Source organism: Salvelinus alpinus, chromosome 17 (assembly GCF_045679555.1).
Source record: "Salvelinus alpinus chromosome 17, SLU_Salpinus.1, whole genome shotgun sequence".
Lineage (NCBI taxonomy): Eukaryota > Metazoa > Chordata > Actinopteri > Salmoniformes > Salmonidae > Salvelinus > Salvelinus alpinus.
In genome coordinates, this window is record NC_092102.1 from 42469030 (window position 1) to 42483821 (window position 14792).

A 14792-nucleotide genomic window follows, 5' to 3' on the forward strand; every position below is an offset into this window, starting at 1 on the left:
CTAAAACCACAAGCATTTTGCTACACCCGCAATAACATCTGCTAAACATGTGTATGTGACAAATAAAATAAAATTTGATTTTAAGTAATGTAACAGGTAGGGAGAGTGAGCTCCTCTGTGGTAGTTGGCAAACCCTCAGCCTTCTGGCCCTAAGCCCTGGGTGGAATCCACTGTGCCACAAAAGCGAAGTAGATATCCACGTTTATAAATACAGGCTCTCTACAGTTATTGTAATTTCTGGTCGTAAACATTATTTTGAGTTAATTCTATGACGGGAAGGGTGTTCAATTTATTTTACTGTACAAGGGAAAGGTCATGTGAAAAATGTTTACCTTGGGGGGTGCATAGTTTTTATGACCACAGTAAATTTCGATGTGTCCCTTATTTGTCACCCAAAAAGGAGTTAGGTTTGCCTTAATAACCACATATAACCTCAAATAAATCTCCCCTCAGGTACAGTATATCATCCTTCTAATGGCTTCCAGATGCTACGCCATGTTTCACTGTTATGGTGATGTAATGGTGATGTACCAGTAAAGGCCAAGTAAAGGGAAGCCTTGAGATGACCAGTATGAGCAGTCTGATGTCATATAATCATATTTGACACACAAACATTTTATCCACATCTGAAACCATTAGTGTGTAGCTGGGAGAGAGAAAGAGATAGAGCGAGAGAGATAGGCGAGAGAGAAAGAGCGAGAGAGAGAAAGAAAGAGCGAAAGAGAGAGAGAGACCAGCCTTTTAAGAGATTTGATAGTGATTTGAAGCGTCACAGTTGTGGGGAATACTGCACATTTTAGTGTGATGCAATTCCAAAAGCCTCGAAAGCAAGTTATAAAGACTTTAATCCAATTAATGACAAAAAAAATTCAGAGCTATTCGTCACAAGCAAGTATCGTTCTTGATTTTTGTTTTTTGCTAAATGTTTGATATAGTTTACTCGATGACAACAGCAAATTGCTTTCGGAGAGTGTGAAAATTTGAAATATTTTGTTGAGGCTGATCTGCGTTTTGGAATGTTTCAATGACTGCGTATTTTTAGGAGCAAGTTCAAGAAACATCAAGATGGAATTTCCAGGTAAGTGATTGCACATCTCACTGTTTTAAGTAAACATCAAGCAAATATTGTATGTTTAATCGTGTAAATGTTATAACTATGCTAAATATTATAGTAGACCACTGTCCAGCTATTTTAGTACTGAGATGTAATTATGTGATGGTGATTTTCTGCTGTCAGTCACCTTTTCTATCAGCATCCGCCACAGTAGCCTAACTGTAATTATAGCTAATGTACAATACAAATATGTAGATTTTGCAGTAATACACCAAAAGTTCTAGCTTACAAATGGTTGCATGTTAAACTGCTCCAATTAATTTCATGGGTACACAGCTGAAATTTGGCGCGTGGGCTTGCGTTGGGATGATGCGCAAAGTTCTTCAATTCGCGTTTCATACTTGCTCACACATTGTTGTTTCAGTTTGCCAGTTAGCAGTTTTCTTATTTAAACCGAAAAGTGTGACGAGGTTTACCTCGACCCTCTGTCTGTCCATTCATCTGTATGCAACTGGACCTCATCTCTCACGCACTGCGTTGGCGCGTATTTGCAATGGTTCTGGATTCATGGTAGCCTAAACTACACTATACTTCTTCCAGCCATTTAAGCAAAACTGCCCCTAAAAAACAACTTCTCATTTAGAACACAACCTGTGTGGCATCGGTATGAGTTATAAACATTTATTTTAATGTCAAAATTGAAAACAAAGAATTTTGGTCATAAAGTCGGTCTCCTCCAAAACGGAGTTTTGTGAGACTTGAGGTCATGACTGCGTCACAATGTAAATTAAAGTTGTGTTTGCAGCACACAAGTAATCATCAATTCAGGGGGGCAGCTGCAGGTGACCCAATATTAATGCCAGTTGTAAATTTGGGTTGACTTTGGATATCCCTATGGGGCTAGTTAGGGACCATCTGTAAATTGCACAATGTACATGGGACAATATGTTAAAATTCCAATAGCTCCAAATTTCAATGACTTAAAAACCTCAAACCAACTATAAATTGTAGAAATACATATACAAATATTAAAATAATTTAATGAGAAAACTAAAAAGTGTGCAACATGGAAATATTGTCTCATTTACATTGTGTAATTTATTGACGGTCCCTAACTAATCCTGGAGACAGGCTATCCAAAGTAGGGTGATCACATTGTGCAAGATAGTCACCCCTTTTTGTCCTTTGTCCCGCTTCCTGCAACCAAACAATCATGTCCCACATTTTATCAACACATTAAAACACCACTGATTTACAAAAAAGGTTGATTTGTCCCATATTTCAGTCAGACTTCCTATTCATTTGATGAGAATTGACATTCCAACATGTCTCTTTTGCAGTCAAGTTGTGCTTATGACAAGATGTTATATCAAGGATGTGGTGCTGGTGATGTTAAACACTTCTTCAATCGTTGTTAAGATCTGATATTCTGTGCAGTGCAAGAAGAGACGTAGGCCAATGGCATATCGTCAACCAATCACATTTGTCAAATCCTTTCTGGCTAAATTCTAGCTAAACTTGGAGAGGGCAGTTAACTATTTACAAAAAGCGCGAGTCTAATGAAGAGCTACAAAAGTAAGCAAATAGCCGTGTTAGACTGAAAGATATAAGGTAATTTCATCAAACTTGTGGGGCTCTTCATGCTCATTAGTTGCACATTCAACATATTTGCTGCTACTTCACTCAAACAAAATCTCCCTTCCTAACTGTGTACATTCCCAGAGACCAACCAGAAATGTTTCATGGGCCAAATATTCTCAGATTTTCATAAAACAGCCACACATGCACTCACACAAAAATCTCCCTCCTGCAGCACCGAGCAAGCTAATTGATGCGCACGTTGCCTATTTTTGCATCACGCAAAATTTTGGTGATGTATAAGTGGTCTCTCGTTTATGCATCACTGAAATTTTGATCCCACTGCTGACAGCAAACTGTGGGGGTGGCCGGACTGGGACTCGAACATGGGTCTTGATTAGGCCATTAGGTGTGTACTTATGTTGTTACTATATGATGAAAAAATTGACCATTAAGTATTCAAATGTAGTAAAACAGTTTTTCTTTAAAAATAGTAACACAAATAGTAAGTATTTTGAGATGAGATGAACCTGACTATTGATCAGTTTGATCTGGTATCAGCTTTGGTCCCTGTTGTGTACCATGTGAACTACAGGGGGCGATTTTGAAAGAATGAAACATTATCAGCCCTCTTGGGGCCATTGGGGCCCACACTACTACTACTGTCGTGTTCCAAATGGCTCTCGGCGCGCATGCCAGTAGCCATTCAATAACCAACCACCATGGTGTTTGTGAGTGCTGGTGTATTCTATTCCTCACTCGGACACTTTCATGTTCAGTAATCTTCAGATTTCCAGGTTTGGGGCCCTTTTCCCCTCCTGGACAAGCCTTGATGAGAGTACATCACAATCCATGATCAGACAACAGCAGTGTCCCATATCCAGAGGCGTTGTCTTATAGGATGAGAATATAGGATGATTATTTCTGGAACTAGTCTGTCTAGAACTATAATGCCTTTGTTTATCTGTGGAGGTGACTGTCCATCATTTGAAGCCAGTGAGAAACTCACTCATACATGTGTGTCAACGTAGGATCATCCTCAATGTGTCTGTTGACATATTTCAATGAAATATTCCCAAAATAGTTTAGGGATGAGGATAATCCAAACGTAGGGAAGATTAAAGTATACATCAACAAATGATAGAAGTAGATTCAAATATAGCAAGCGGTGGTTGTAGTCAGACTAAACTTGATAATTAGTTTAACCTTGAATCATTTACCTCGGTGTAATCATGCATTCAGATACATTCAGACTACTTGTTTACTTGTTTGACTGATGAGTCAGTGCTGCCTGTGGATGTCATGAGCAGCATTTGAATCATGATTTTCTTTCTAGTGCAAAACAACAGTTACTCTCTCTTTGAAAAGTTACATCACAGGTCACAAACACACAGCAGCTCGCGGCAGGAGGACATTTTTTGCATCAGACGTCATAATGACGTCACGTTTGGTTGAAATCTGGTTGAGGTGATAACAGGTAAGCGGATTACAACCAGGTAGTGACGCCTTTTTCTGGTCGCCAAAAATGACTTTCTTCCATCAGTATATACCCTGACATCACAAGAAATGTCAGTGTCATGTCATTGTAATCAGTTTTGCCTGCTGGGCTTGAGCCTACTGCTGTCAATTCTGCACATTTATGATGGTTGACCTGAAATAGACCGTTAATTAACAACATCATTGGTTTGAACATGAAACTCCCTGCCTGCCTGCAATCCTGACGCTATAAAATGTAGGCATTATAACTCTGACAAGACGCTCTCTCATTTACACTGTAATTATAGCTCTCTCAATGACACTGTAATTAGAGATCTCTCATGTACACTGTAATTAGAGCTCTCTCATTTACACTGTAATTAGAGCTCTCTCATTTACACTTTAATTAGAGCTCTCTCATGTACACTGTAATTAGAGCTCTCTCATTTACACTGTAATTAGAGCTCTCTCATTTACACTTTAATTAGAGCTCTCTCATTTACACTGTAAATAGAGCTCTCTCATTTACACTTTAATTAGAGCTCTCTCATTTACACTGTAATTAGAGCTCTCTTATTTACACTTTAATTAGAGCAACACAAATCAAATCAAATCAAATGTATTTATATAGCCCTTCTTACATCAGCTGATATCTCAAAGTGCTGTACCGAAACCCAGCCTAAAACCCCAAACAGCAAGCAATGCAGGTGTAGAAGCACGGTGGCTAGGAAAAACTCCCTAGAAAGGCCAAAACCTAGGAAGAAACCTAGAGAGGAACCAGGCTATGAGGGGTGGCCAGTCAAGAGTGTTTCTATATGTTATTGATACTGACCATTAGGCTCACAGGTTTAAGTGGTGTTTATAACCATCAGAATGACATTTCCAAGATCTACTGGAGTGTAACCCAGAGAGTGCTTGTCTCTCGTGTTTAACATCCAAAGTTGCACCACTGCCATTTTACAGCATGCTCCAAATCAAATTATGTAATGAAGAGCCTGCTTTAAAACGTAATTAGGGTACACATTTTGAATTTGACTAAGGAAAGTTGTCAGCTCGAGCCAGCAATTTAATCACAGAGTTAGAGAAAAGTCATGCTTCAAGTGAAGGCCTTTTCATTACACATAGATAATTGGGGTGACATATTTCAAGCCTATTTGATAGTAAGTCTGATCTTGGCTTGTTATCAGCTACTCAGAGAAGAAGCCGTGGCAGAGAACCCTTTAGGCATCCGTTATGATTTCACCAATCTGGCAGTGGAAAGTCAGTAGTGCTAATTTTCCCAGAAATGCAAAGTTACTGAAATATCACATATTGTAGATAAGGGCCATTTTTAACCTTTATTTAAGCAGGGGATAGTCCCATTGAGACTAACGTATCTTCTACAAGGAACCCCTGCATTACAAAGCAGCAATGAATTGTATATGTAAGACGGGCAGCTTTATCACTCAATTTCCATGTAATCACACATAATTGCAATTTAGGGACATATACTTCTGTTCCTACTGATACAGGCTTTGTTTTTTTGCATTTATATTTTGAGGTTGGACGATATCACCATAGCACTTATTTTCTTATTTTTTTGTGGTATGTTTCTTAAAACTGCATTGTTGGTTAAGGGCTTGTAAGTTAACATTTTCATTGTAAGGTCTATACCTGTGCATGTGACAAATAAAATTAGATTAGATTAGATTAGATTTGATTTGACATGGGGCGCACCGATTGGTGTCACCTCGTTAGTCAGTATGTGTTACACCTGTGCTGGTTGCCATCTTGTAAGTGGGAAATTGTTTCACCTGTGCTGGCCCAGGTGCTATTTAAGAGTGGCTGGCCCAGTGCTCCAGTGGTCTTGAGAGATGTGGAGGGTTAACATGTTTAAATGACTCTCCCTATTTGAGTTCTAGAAAAACAATACTTTATCTAATCTTTCCTGTTTTGGTTTAGCTCCACTTTTTGGTTTGATGTGTGTTCTTCTTTTCTTTGCCTCTTCTTGTGCAAATTAATGGACGCTCACGGTGGGTGTCTTTTAGGTTCTAGTTGGTGTTGCTGATCAACTTTCAGTGGACACCCCCATAAGTGTCTTTCAGAACCTCCTAAAACCCCACCTGTTTTGTTTTGCTTGTTGTCAGTGACTCATTGTTAGTTCCGCCTTCTGTTTGAGTGACAATTGTTGGTTTCTTCCTGGGGAACGTAACGGTACATATAGTAGGCCTACATGTATAAGAGTTTGCCTACATGGAGGCAACCTTTTATGATCAGTTGACCATCCACTTGTGTACAAATGCCTTGGCTTATGCAGCAATGCAGTCAATGCTGTCAATCGCGCATCCATTCTGATGCCCCAACTTCTGTGATCTCTATAAAAAGCTTTAACCCTATTGGGCCACGGATGGTCACAGTCACACCATCACTACACTTAGAAAAAAAGGTGTTATCTAGAACCTAAAAGGGTTCTTCAGCTGTACCAATAGGAGAACCCTTTGAAGAATCCTTGTTTGTTCCAGGTAGAACCCTTTTTGTTCCAAGTATAAACTGTTTTGGGTTCCATGTAGAACCCTTTCCACAGAGGGTTCTACATGGAACCCAAAATGATTCTAACTGGAACAAAAAGGGGTTATCCAATGGGAACAGCTGAAGAACCCTTTTGGAACCTTTTTTTGTAAGAGTTTAAGAACCAGTCAAATCCACTTTCTGCAATGAAAACAAGCTACATACTGTATCATCTCATTACACATTTCATTCCTATAGAGTGAGGGGATTACTGTACAATTTTGCAACAGGAGTGTGCCCTGAGCAATTGACTGAATGGAAGATGTAACCATTTATAGCTGAAAAGAGTACAATATTACCTTGAGAATCATAAATATTGTTTGGCCATTACTGGCATCTCCCAGATTTGTATTCAACAGTAAATCCTGGCTTGTGTGACTGTCCTCCATCCTTATATGTTCTGAGCTCCCTGATTGGTCTGTGCTATCTCCTTCTCAATTATATCAGTTTTTGTACTCTCATAAGAAATAAGGTATAAATCTGATGATTCCTGCTCTCTTGGAAATGTAAAGCCTTGAATCAAGGCCTCCCAATTACTCCCTTCTCCTTATCTTATCTGTTAGCAGGTGCTTCAAGTAGAGGGTAAAGACTCGTGCCAATAAAGTCATAGCATCATGACAGCTAAATCCCCCCCATCTCTACACTACCACCACCAGTATGGCATGGTTTGGCCGTTTGGATGGGGTGGCTGTCATTCCACCACGTGGCCTCGCCTCCTATGGATGCTGTGTTTGGGGATGAGCCCTGGGTCCTGGGCCTCCCATCAGCACTTCCATCCCCACTCCATCAAGATCCCTGGAGACATCACCCTTGGAGGCCTGTTCCCCATCCACGCCAGGGGGCCTCATGGCCTGCCCTGTGGGGAGATCAAGAAGGAGAAAGGCATTCACCGCATGGAGGCCATGCTCTACGCCCTGGACCAGATCAACAGTGACCCTGAGCTACTCCCCAACATCACTCTGGGGGCCAGGATCCTGGACACCTGCTCTAGAGACACCTACGCCCTGGAACAGTCGCTCACCTTCGTCCAGGCCCTCATCCAGAAGGATACCTCGGACATACGCTGCTCCAACGGAGAGCCGCCCATCATCCGCAAGCCTGAGCGTGTGATAGGGGTGATCGGGGCCTCAGCCAGCTCTGTGTCCATCATGGTTGCCAACGTGCTGCGTCTATTTGAGGTGAGATCAATGTGAATGTCCTATACGTGGTGGGAGTTGCCATTGGCCAGTTTGTTTGTGGTTGTAAGTAATTTGTTACAGTGTTTTGATGTTGGACCAGTGTGTTATCATGTTAGACAATGTGTATGGCTGTTCTTGGCGATACATGGGGTCAGGGTGACCCTGGCGCTGTGGCTGTGGAATGCCATCGCTCTCCCACAATCCCCTCTGAGAGGGGGCAGTCACATGGGGCTGCTCTGGGACAGTCCATTCAGCTGACTTAGAGCTACGGTTAATTGACAATAAGGATTTAGACAGTGGAGCTAATCATGTTTATGGCTTTGATCAGCCTAAAGGTTCCGGTATTGTATTCTCTGGGCTGGATTGAGCCTGCTGGATAGAGTTCGGGTAGGAGTTGAGTAACAACAAACTTTCCATGACAGTTTTTCTACTTTATCTCTACTTCATCACATTTGGTGTCAAGGGAAAAGTTATGAAGGCCAATAATCTACTCACAAATTGAATTGTGAATGGAATGGAATGGAAATATACTGAGTTTGATTCATTATGGGACTCAATCATCTACTTTCTAGTGAATTGGTCAGATATGATCTATGTTTTATTAGGCTACAGACTGTACGATAAGATTGGTAGTAAAAATAAAAAATAAAGCCTTTTGTGAACTAACACTCACAATTTACTTCTTCCCCCAACTAGCTCTGACTTTGCTGATCGCTACTTTATTAAGGAACAATGTACTTACCATGACTGTGATATGTGGTTGTCCCACCTAGCTATCTGAAGACGAATGTACTTACCATGACTGTGATATGTGGTTGTCCCACCTAGCTATCTGAAGACAAATGTACTTACCATGACTGTGATATGTGGTTGTCCCACCTAGCTATCTTAAGAAGAATGTACTTACCATGACTGTGATATGTGGTTGTCCCACCTAGCTATCTTAAGAAGAATGTACTTACCATGACTGTGATATGTGGTTGTCCCACCTAGCTATCTTAAGACGAATGTACTTACCATGACTGTGATATGTGGTTGTCCCACCTAGCTATCTTAAGAAGAATGTACTTACCATGACTGTGATATGTGGTTGTCCCACCTAGCTATCTTAAGAAGACTGTACTTACCATGACTGTGATATGTGGTTGTCCCACCTGGCTTTCTTAAGACGAATGTACTTACCATGACTGTGATATGTGGTTGTCCCACCTAGCTATCTTAAGACGAATGTACTTACCATGACTGTGATATGTGGTTGTCCCACCTGGCTATCTTAAGATGAATGTACTTACCATGACTGTGATATGTGGTTGTCCCACCTAGCTATCTTAAGACGAATGTACTTACCATGACTGTGATATGTGGTTGTCCCACCTAGCTATCTTAAGATGAATGTACTTACTATGACTGTGATATGTGGTTGTCCCACCTAGCTATCTTAAGACGAATGTACTTACCATGACTGTGATATGTGGTTGGCCCACCTAGCTATCTTAAGACGAATGCAGTTTCTGTACAAGGCTCTGGATAAAAGTGTCAGTTTATTGACTAAAATGTCAAATGTAACGGTATGCTTCTGCCATAATCAGAATGATACAGTTATCACCATGGTAACTCATTAGGTCCAGGGTCTGTAGTATACACTACACTATGAATCCAGGGTCTGTAGTATACACTACACTATGAAACCAGGGTGTGTAGTATACACTACACTATGATACCAGGGTGTGTAGTATACACTACACTATGAAACCAGGGTGTGTAGTATACACTACACTATGAAACCAGGGTGTGTAGTATACACTACACTATGAAACCAGGGTGTGTAGTATACACTACACTATGAAACCAGGGTGTGTAGTATACACCACACTATGAAACCAGGGTGTGTAGTATACACTACACTATGAAACCAGGGTGTGTATTATACACTACACTATGAATCTAGGGTGTGTAGTATACACTACACTATGAAACCAGGGTGTGTAGTATACACTACACTATGAAACCAGGGTGTGTAGTATACACTACACTATGAAACCAGGGTGTGTAGTATACACTACACTATGATACCAGGGTGTGTAGTATACACTACACTATGTAACCAGGGTGTGTAGTATACACTACACTATGAAACCAGGGTGTGTAGTATACACTACACTATGAAACCAGGGTGTGTAGTATACACTACACTATGAAACCAGGGTGTGTAGTATACACTACACTATGAAACCAGGGTGTGTAGTATACACTACACTATGAAACCAGGGTGTGTAGTATACACTACACTATGAAACCAGGGTGTGTAGTATACACTACACTATGAAACCAGGGTGTGTAGTATACACTACACTATGAAACCAGGGTGTGTAGTATACACTACACTATGAAACCAGGGTGTGTAGTATACACTACGCTATGAAACCAGGGTGTGTAGTATACACTACGCTATGAATCCAGGGTGTGTATTATACACTACACTATGAAACCAGGGTGTGTAGTATACACTACACTATGAATCCAGGGTGTGTAGTATACACTACACTATGAAACCAGGGTGTGTAGTATACACTACACTATGAAACCAGGGTGTGTAGTATACACTACACTATGAAACCAGGGTGTGTAGTATACACTACACTATGAAACCAGGGTGTGTAGTATATACTACACTATGAAACCAGGGTGTGTAGTATACACTACACTATGAAACCAGGGTGTGTAGTATACACTACGCTATGAAACCAGGGTGTGTAGTATACACTACACTATGAATCCAGGGTGTGTATTATACACTACACTATGAAACCAGGGTGTGTAGTATACACTACACTATGAATCCAGGGTGTGTAGTATACACTACACTATGAAACCAGGGTGTGTAGTATACACTACACTATGAAACCAGGGTGTGTAGTATACACTACACTATGAAACCAGGGTGTGTAGTATACACTACACTATGAAACCAGGGTGTGTAGTATACACTACACTATGAAACCAGGGTGTGTAGTATACACTACACTATGAAACCAGGTTGTGTAGTATACACTACACTATGAAACCATGGTGTGTAGTATACATTTAAGTCATTTAGCAGACGCTCTTAACCAGAGCGACTTACAAATTGGTGCATTCACCTTATGATATCCAGTGGAACAACCACTTTACAATAGTGCATCTCAGTCTTTTAAGGGGGAGGGGGGGGTTAGAAGGATTACTTTATCCTATCCTAGGTATTCCTTAAAGAGGTGGGGTTTCAGGTGTCTCCGGAAGGTGGTGATTGACTCCGCTGACCTGGCGTCGTGAGGGAGTTTGTTCCACCATTGGGGTGCCAGAGCAGCGAACAGTTTTGACTGGGCTGAGCGGGAACTGTACTTCCTCAGAGGTAGGGAGGCGAGCAGGCCAGAGGTGGATGAACGCAGTGCCCTTGTTTGGGTGTAGGGCCTGATCAGAGCCTGAAGGTACGGAGGTGCCGTTCCCCTCACAGCTCCGTAGGCAAGCACCATGGTCTTGTAGCGGATGCGAGCTTCAACTGGAAGCCAGTGGAGAGAGCGGAGGAGCGGGGTGACGTGAGAGAACTTGGGAAGGTTGAACACCAGACGGGCTGCGGCGTTCTGGATGAGTTGTAGGGGTTTAATGGCACAGGCAGGGAGCCCAGCCAACAGCGAGTTGCAGTAATCCAGACGGGAGATGACAAGTGCCTGGATTAGGACCTGCGCCGCTTCCTGTGTGAGGCAGGGTCGTACTCTGCGAATGTTGTAGAGCATGAACCTACAGGAACGGGTCACCGCCTTGATGTGAGTTGAGAACGACAGGGTGTTGTCCAGGATCACGCCAAGGTTCTTAGCACTCTGGGAGGAGGACACAATGGAGTTGTCAACCGTGATGGCGAGATCATGGAACGGGCAGTCCTTCCCCGGGAGGAAGAGCAGCTCCGTCTTGCCGAGGTTCAGCTTGAGGTGGTGATCCGTCATCCACACTGATATGTCTGCCAGACATGCAGAGATGCGATTCGCCACCTGGTTATCAGAGGGGGGAAAGGAGAAGATTAATTGTGTGTCGTCTGCATAGCAATGATAGGAGAGACCATGTGAGGATATGACAGAGCCAAGTGACTTGGTGTATAGCGAGAATAGGAGAGGGCCTAGAACAGAGCCCTGGGGGACACCAGTGGTGAGAACACGTGGTGCGGAGACAGATTCTCGCCACGCCACCTGGTAGGAGCGACCTGTCAGGTAGGACGCAATCCAAGCGTGGGCCGCGCCGGAGATGCCTAGCTCGGAGAGGGTGGAGAGGAGGATCTGATGGTTCACAGTATCAAAGGCAGCCGATAGGTCTAGAAGGATGAGAGCAGAGGAGAGAGAGTTAGCTTTAGCAGTGCGGAGCGCCTCCGTGACACAGAGAAGAGCAGTCTCAGCTGAATGACTAGTCTTGAAACCTGACTGATTTGGATCAAGAAGGTCATTCTGAGAGAGATAGCAGGAGAGCTGGCCAAGGACGGCACGTTCAAGAGTTTTGGAGAGAAAAGAAAGAAGGGATACTGGTCTGTAGTTGTTGACATCGGAGGGATCGAGTGTAGGTTTTTTCAGAAGGGGTGCAACTCTCGCTCTCTTGAAGACGGAAGGGACGTAGCCAGCGGTCAAGGATGAGTTGATGAGCAAGGTGAGGTAAGGGAGAAGGTCTCCGGAAATGGTCTGGAGAAGAGAGGAGGGGATAGGGTCAAGCGGGCAGGTTGTTGGGCGGCCGGCCGTCACAAGACGCGAGATTTCATCTGGAGAGAGAGGGGAGAAAGAGGTCAAAGCACAGGGTAGGGCAGTGTGAGCAGAACCAGCGGTGTCGTTTGACTTAGCAAACGAGGATCGGATGTCGTCGACCTTCTTTTCAAAATGGTTGACGAAGTCATCCGCAGAGAGGGAGGAGGGGGGAGGAGGGGGAGGAGGATTCAGGAGGGAGGAGAAGGTGGCAAAGAGCTTCCTAGGGTTAGAGGCAGATGCTTGGAATTTAGAGTGGTAGAAAGTGGCTTTAGCAGCAGAGACAGAAGAGGAGAATGTAGAGAGGAGGGAGTGAAAGGATGCCAGGTCCGCAGGGAGGCGAGTTTTCCTCCATTTCCGCTCGGCTGCCCGGAGCCCTGTTCTGTGAGCTCGCAGTGAGTCGTCGAGCCACGGAGCAGGAGGGGAGGACCGAGCCGGCCTGGAGGATAGGGGACATAGAGAGTCAAAGGATGCAGAAAGGGAGGAGAGGAGGGTTGAGGAGGCAGAATCAGGAGATAGGTTGGAGAAGGTTTGAGCAGAGGGAAGAGATGATAGGATGGAAGAGGAGAGAGTAGCGGGGGAGAGAGAGCGAAGGTTGGGACGGCGCGATACCATCCGAGTAGGGGCAGTGTGGGAAGTGTTAGATGAGAGCGAGAGGGAAAAGGAAACAAGGTAGTGGTCGGAGACTTGGAGGGGAGTTGCAGTGAGATTAGTGGAAGAACAGCATCTAGTAAAGATGAGTTCAAGCGTACTGCCTGCCTTGTGAGTAGGGCGGGAAGGTGAGAGGGTGAGGTCAAAAGAGGAGAGGAGTGGAAAGAAGGAGGCAGAGAGGAATGAGTCAAAGGTAGACGTGGGGAGGTTAAAGTCACCCAGAACTGTGAGAGGTGAGCCATCCTCAGGAAAGGAACTTATCAGTGCGTCAAGCTCATTGATGAACTCTCCAAGGGAACCTGGAGGGCGATAAATGATAAGGATGTTAAGCTTGAAAGGGCTGGTAACTGTGACAGCATGAAATTCAAAGGAGGCGATAGACAGATGGGTCAGGGGAGAAAGAGAGAATGTCCACTTGGGAGAGATGAGGATCCCAGTGCCACCGCCCCGCTGACCAGAAGCTCTCGGGGTGTGCGAGAACACGTGGGCAGACGAGGCGAGAGCAGTAGGAGTAGCAGTGTTGTCAGTGGTAATCCATGTTTCCGTCAGTGCCAAGAAGTCGAGGGACTGGAGGGACGCATAGGCTGAGATGAACTCTGCCTTGTTGGCCGCAGATCGGCAGTTCCAGAGGCTGCCGGAGACCTGGAACTCCACGTGGGTCGTGCGCGCTGGAACCACCAGGTTAGAATGGCAGCGGCCACGCGGTGTGAAGCGTTTGTATGGTCTGTGCAGAGAGGAGAGAAGAGGGATAGACAGACACATAGTTGACAGGCTACAGAAGAGGCTACGCTAATGCAAAGGAGATTAGAATGACAAGTGGACTACACGTCTCGAATGTTCAGAAAGTTAAGCTTACGTTGCAAAAATAAAATAAAATCTTATTGACTAAAATGATATAGTACTGCTGGCGGTGAAGTAGGCTGGCTAGCAGTGGCTGCGTTGTTGACTTTGTTTGAACGTGTAGCTGGCTAGGTAACCTCGAAAATTTCTCAAAACTACACAATTATCTTGGATACAAGGACAGCAAAGACAACTATGTAGCTAGCTAACACTACGCTAATCAAGTCGTTCCGTTCCGTATACACTACACTATGAAACCAGGGTGTGTAGTATACACTACACTATGAAACCAGGGTGTGTAGTATACACTACACTATGAAACCAGGGTGTGTAGTATACACTACACTATGAAACCAGGGTGTGTAGTATACACTACACTATGAAACCAGGGTGTGTAGTATACACTACACTATGAATCCAGGGTGTGTAGTATACACTACACTATGAAACCAGGGTGTGTAGTATACACTACACTATGAAACCAGGGTGTGTAGTATACACTACGCTATGAAACCAGGGTGTGTAGTATACACTACAATATGAAACCAGGGTGTGTAGTATACACTACACTATGAATCCAGGGTGTGTAGTATACACTACACTATGAAACAGAATGAAAGTTATGGCTCTGATTAGGGAACAAAACAACTTTGTGTTCACACTGACATTTAGCGAACATTAAAATTATGAATATGTATGGTTAAACTGAATTAA

General features: G+C 43.4%; 1 protein-coding gene across 2 annotated transcripts in view; it reads left to right on the plus strand.

Annotated features, from left to right (window-relative positions):
* The first annotated feature begins 670 nt into the window (after positions 1-670).
* Positions 671-14792, plus strand: part of grm6a (glutamate receptor, metabotropic 6a) — a 47222-nt gene continuing 33100 nt past the window's right edge. Inside the window, exons 1-2 of one of the 2 annotated variants that reach the window (XM_071348990.1) lie at positions 671-1078; positions 7219-7833. In XM_071348990.1, coding sequence (XP_071205091.1) covers positions 7270-7833 — 564 coding nt within the window. In that variant the 5' untranslated portion in view covers positions 671-1078; positions 7219-7269. The remainder of the gene's footprint in view (positions 1079-7218; positions 7834-14792) is intronic. The other variant, XM_071348991.1, reaches the window with a different exon arrangement.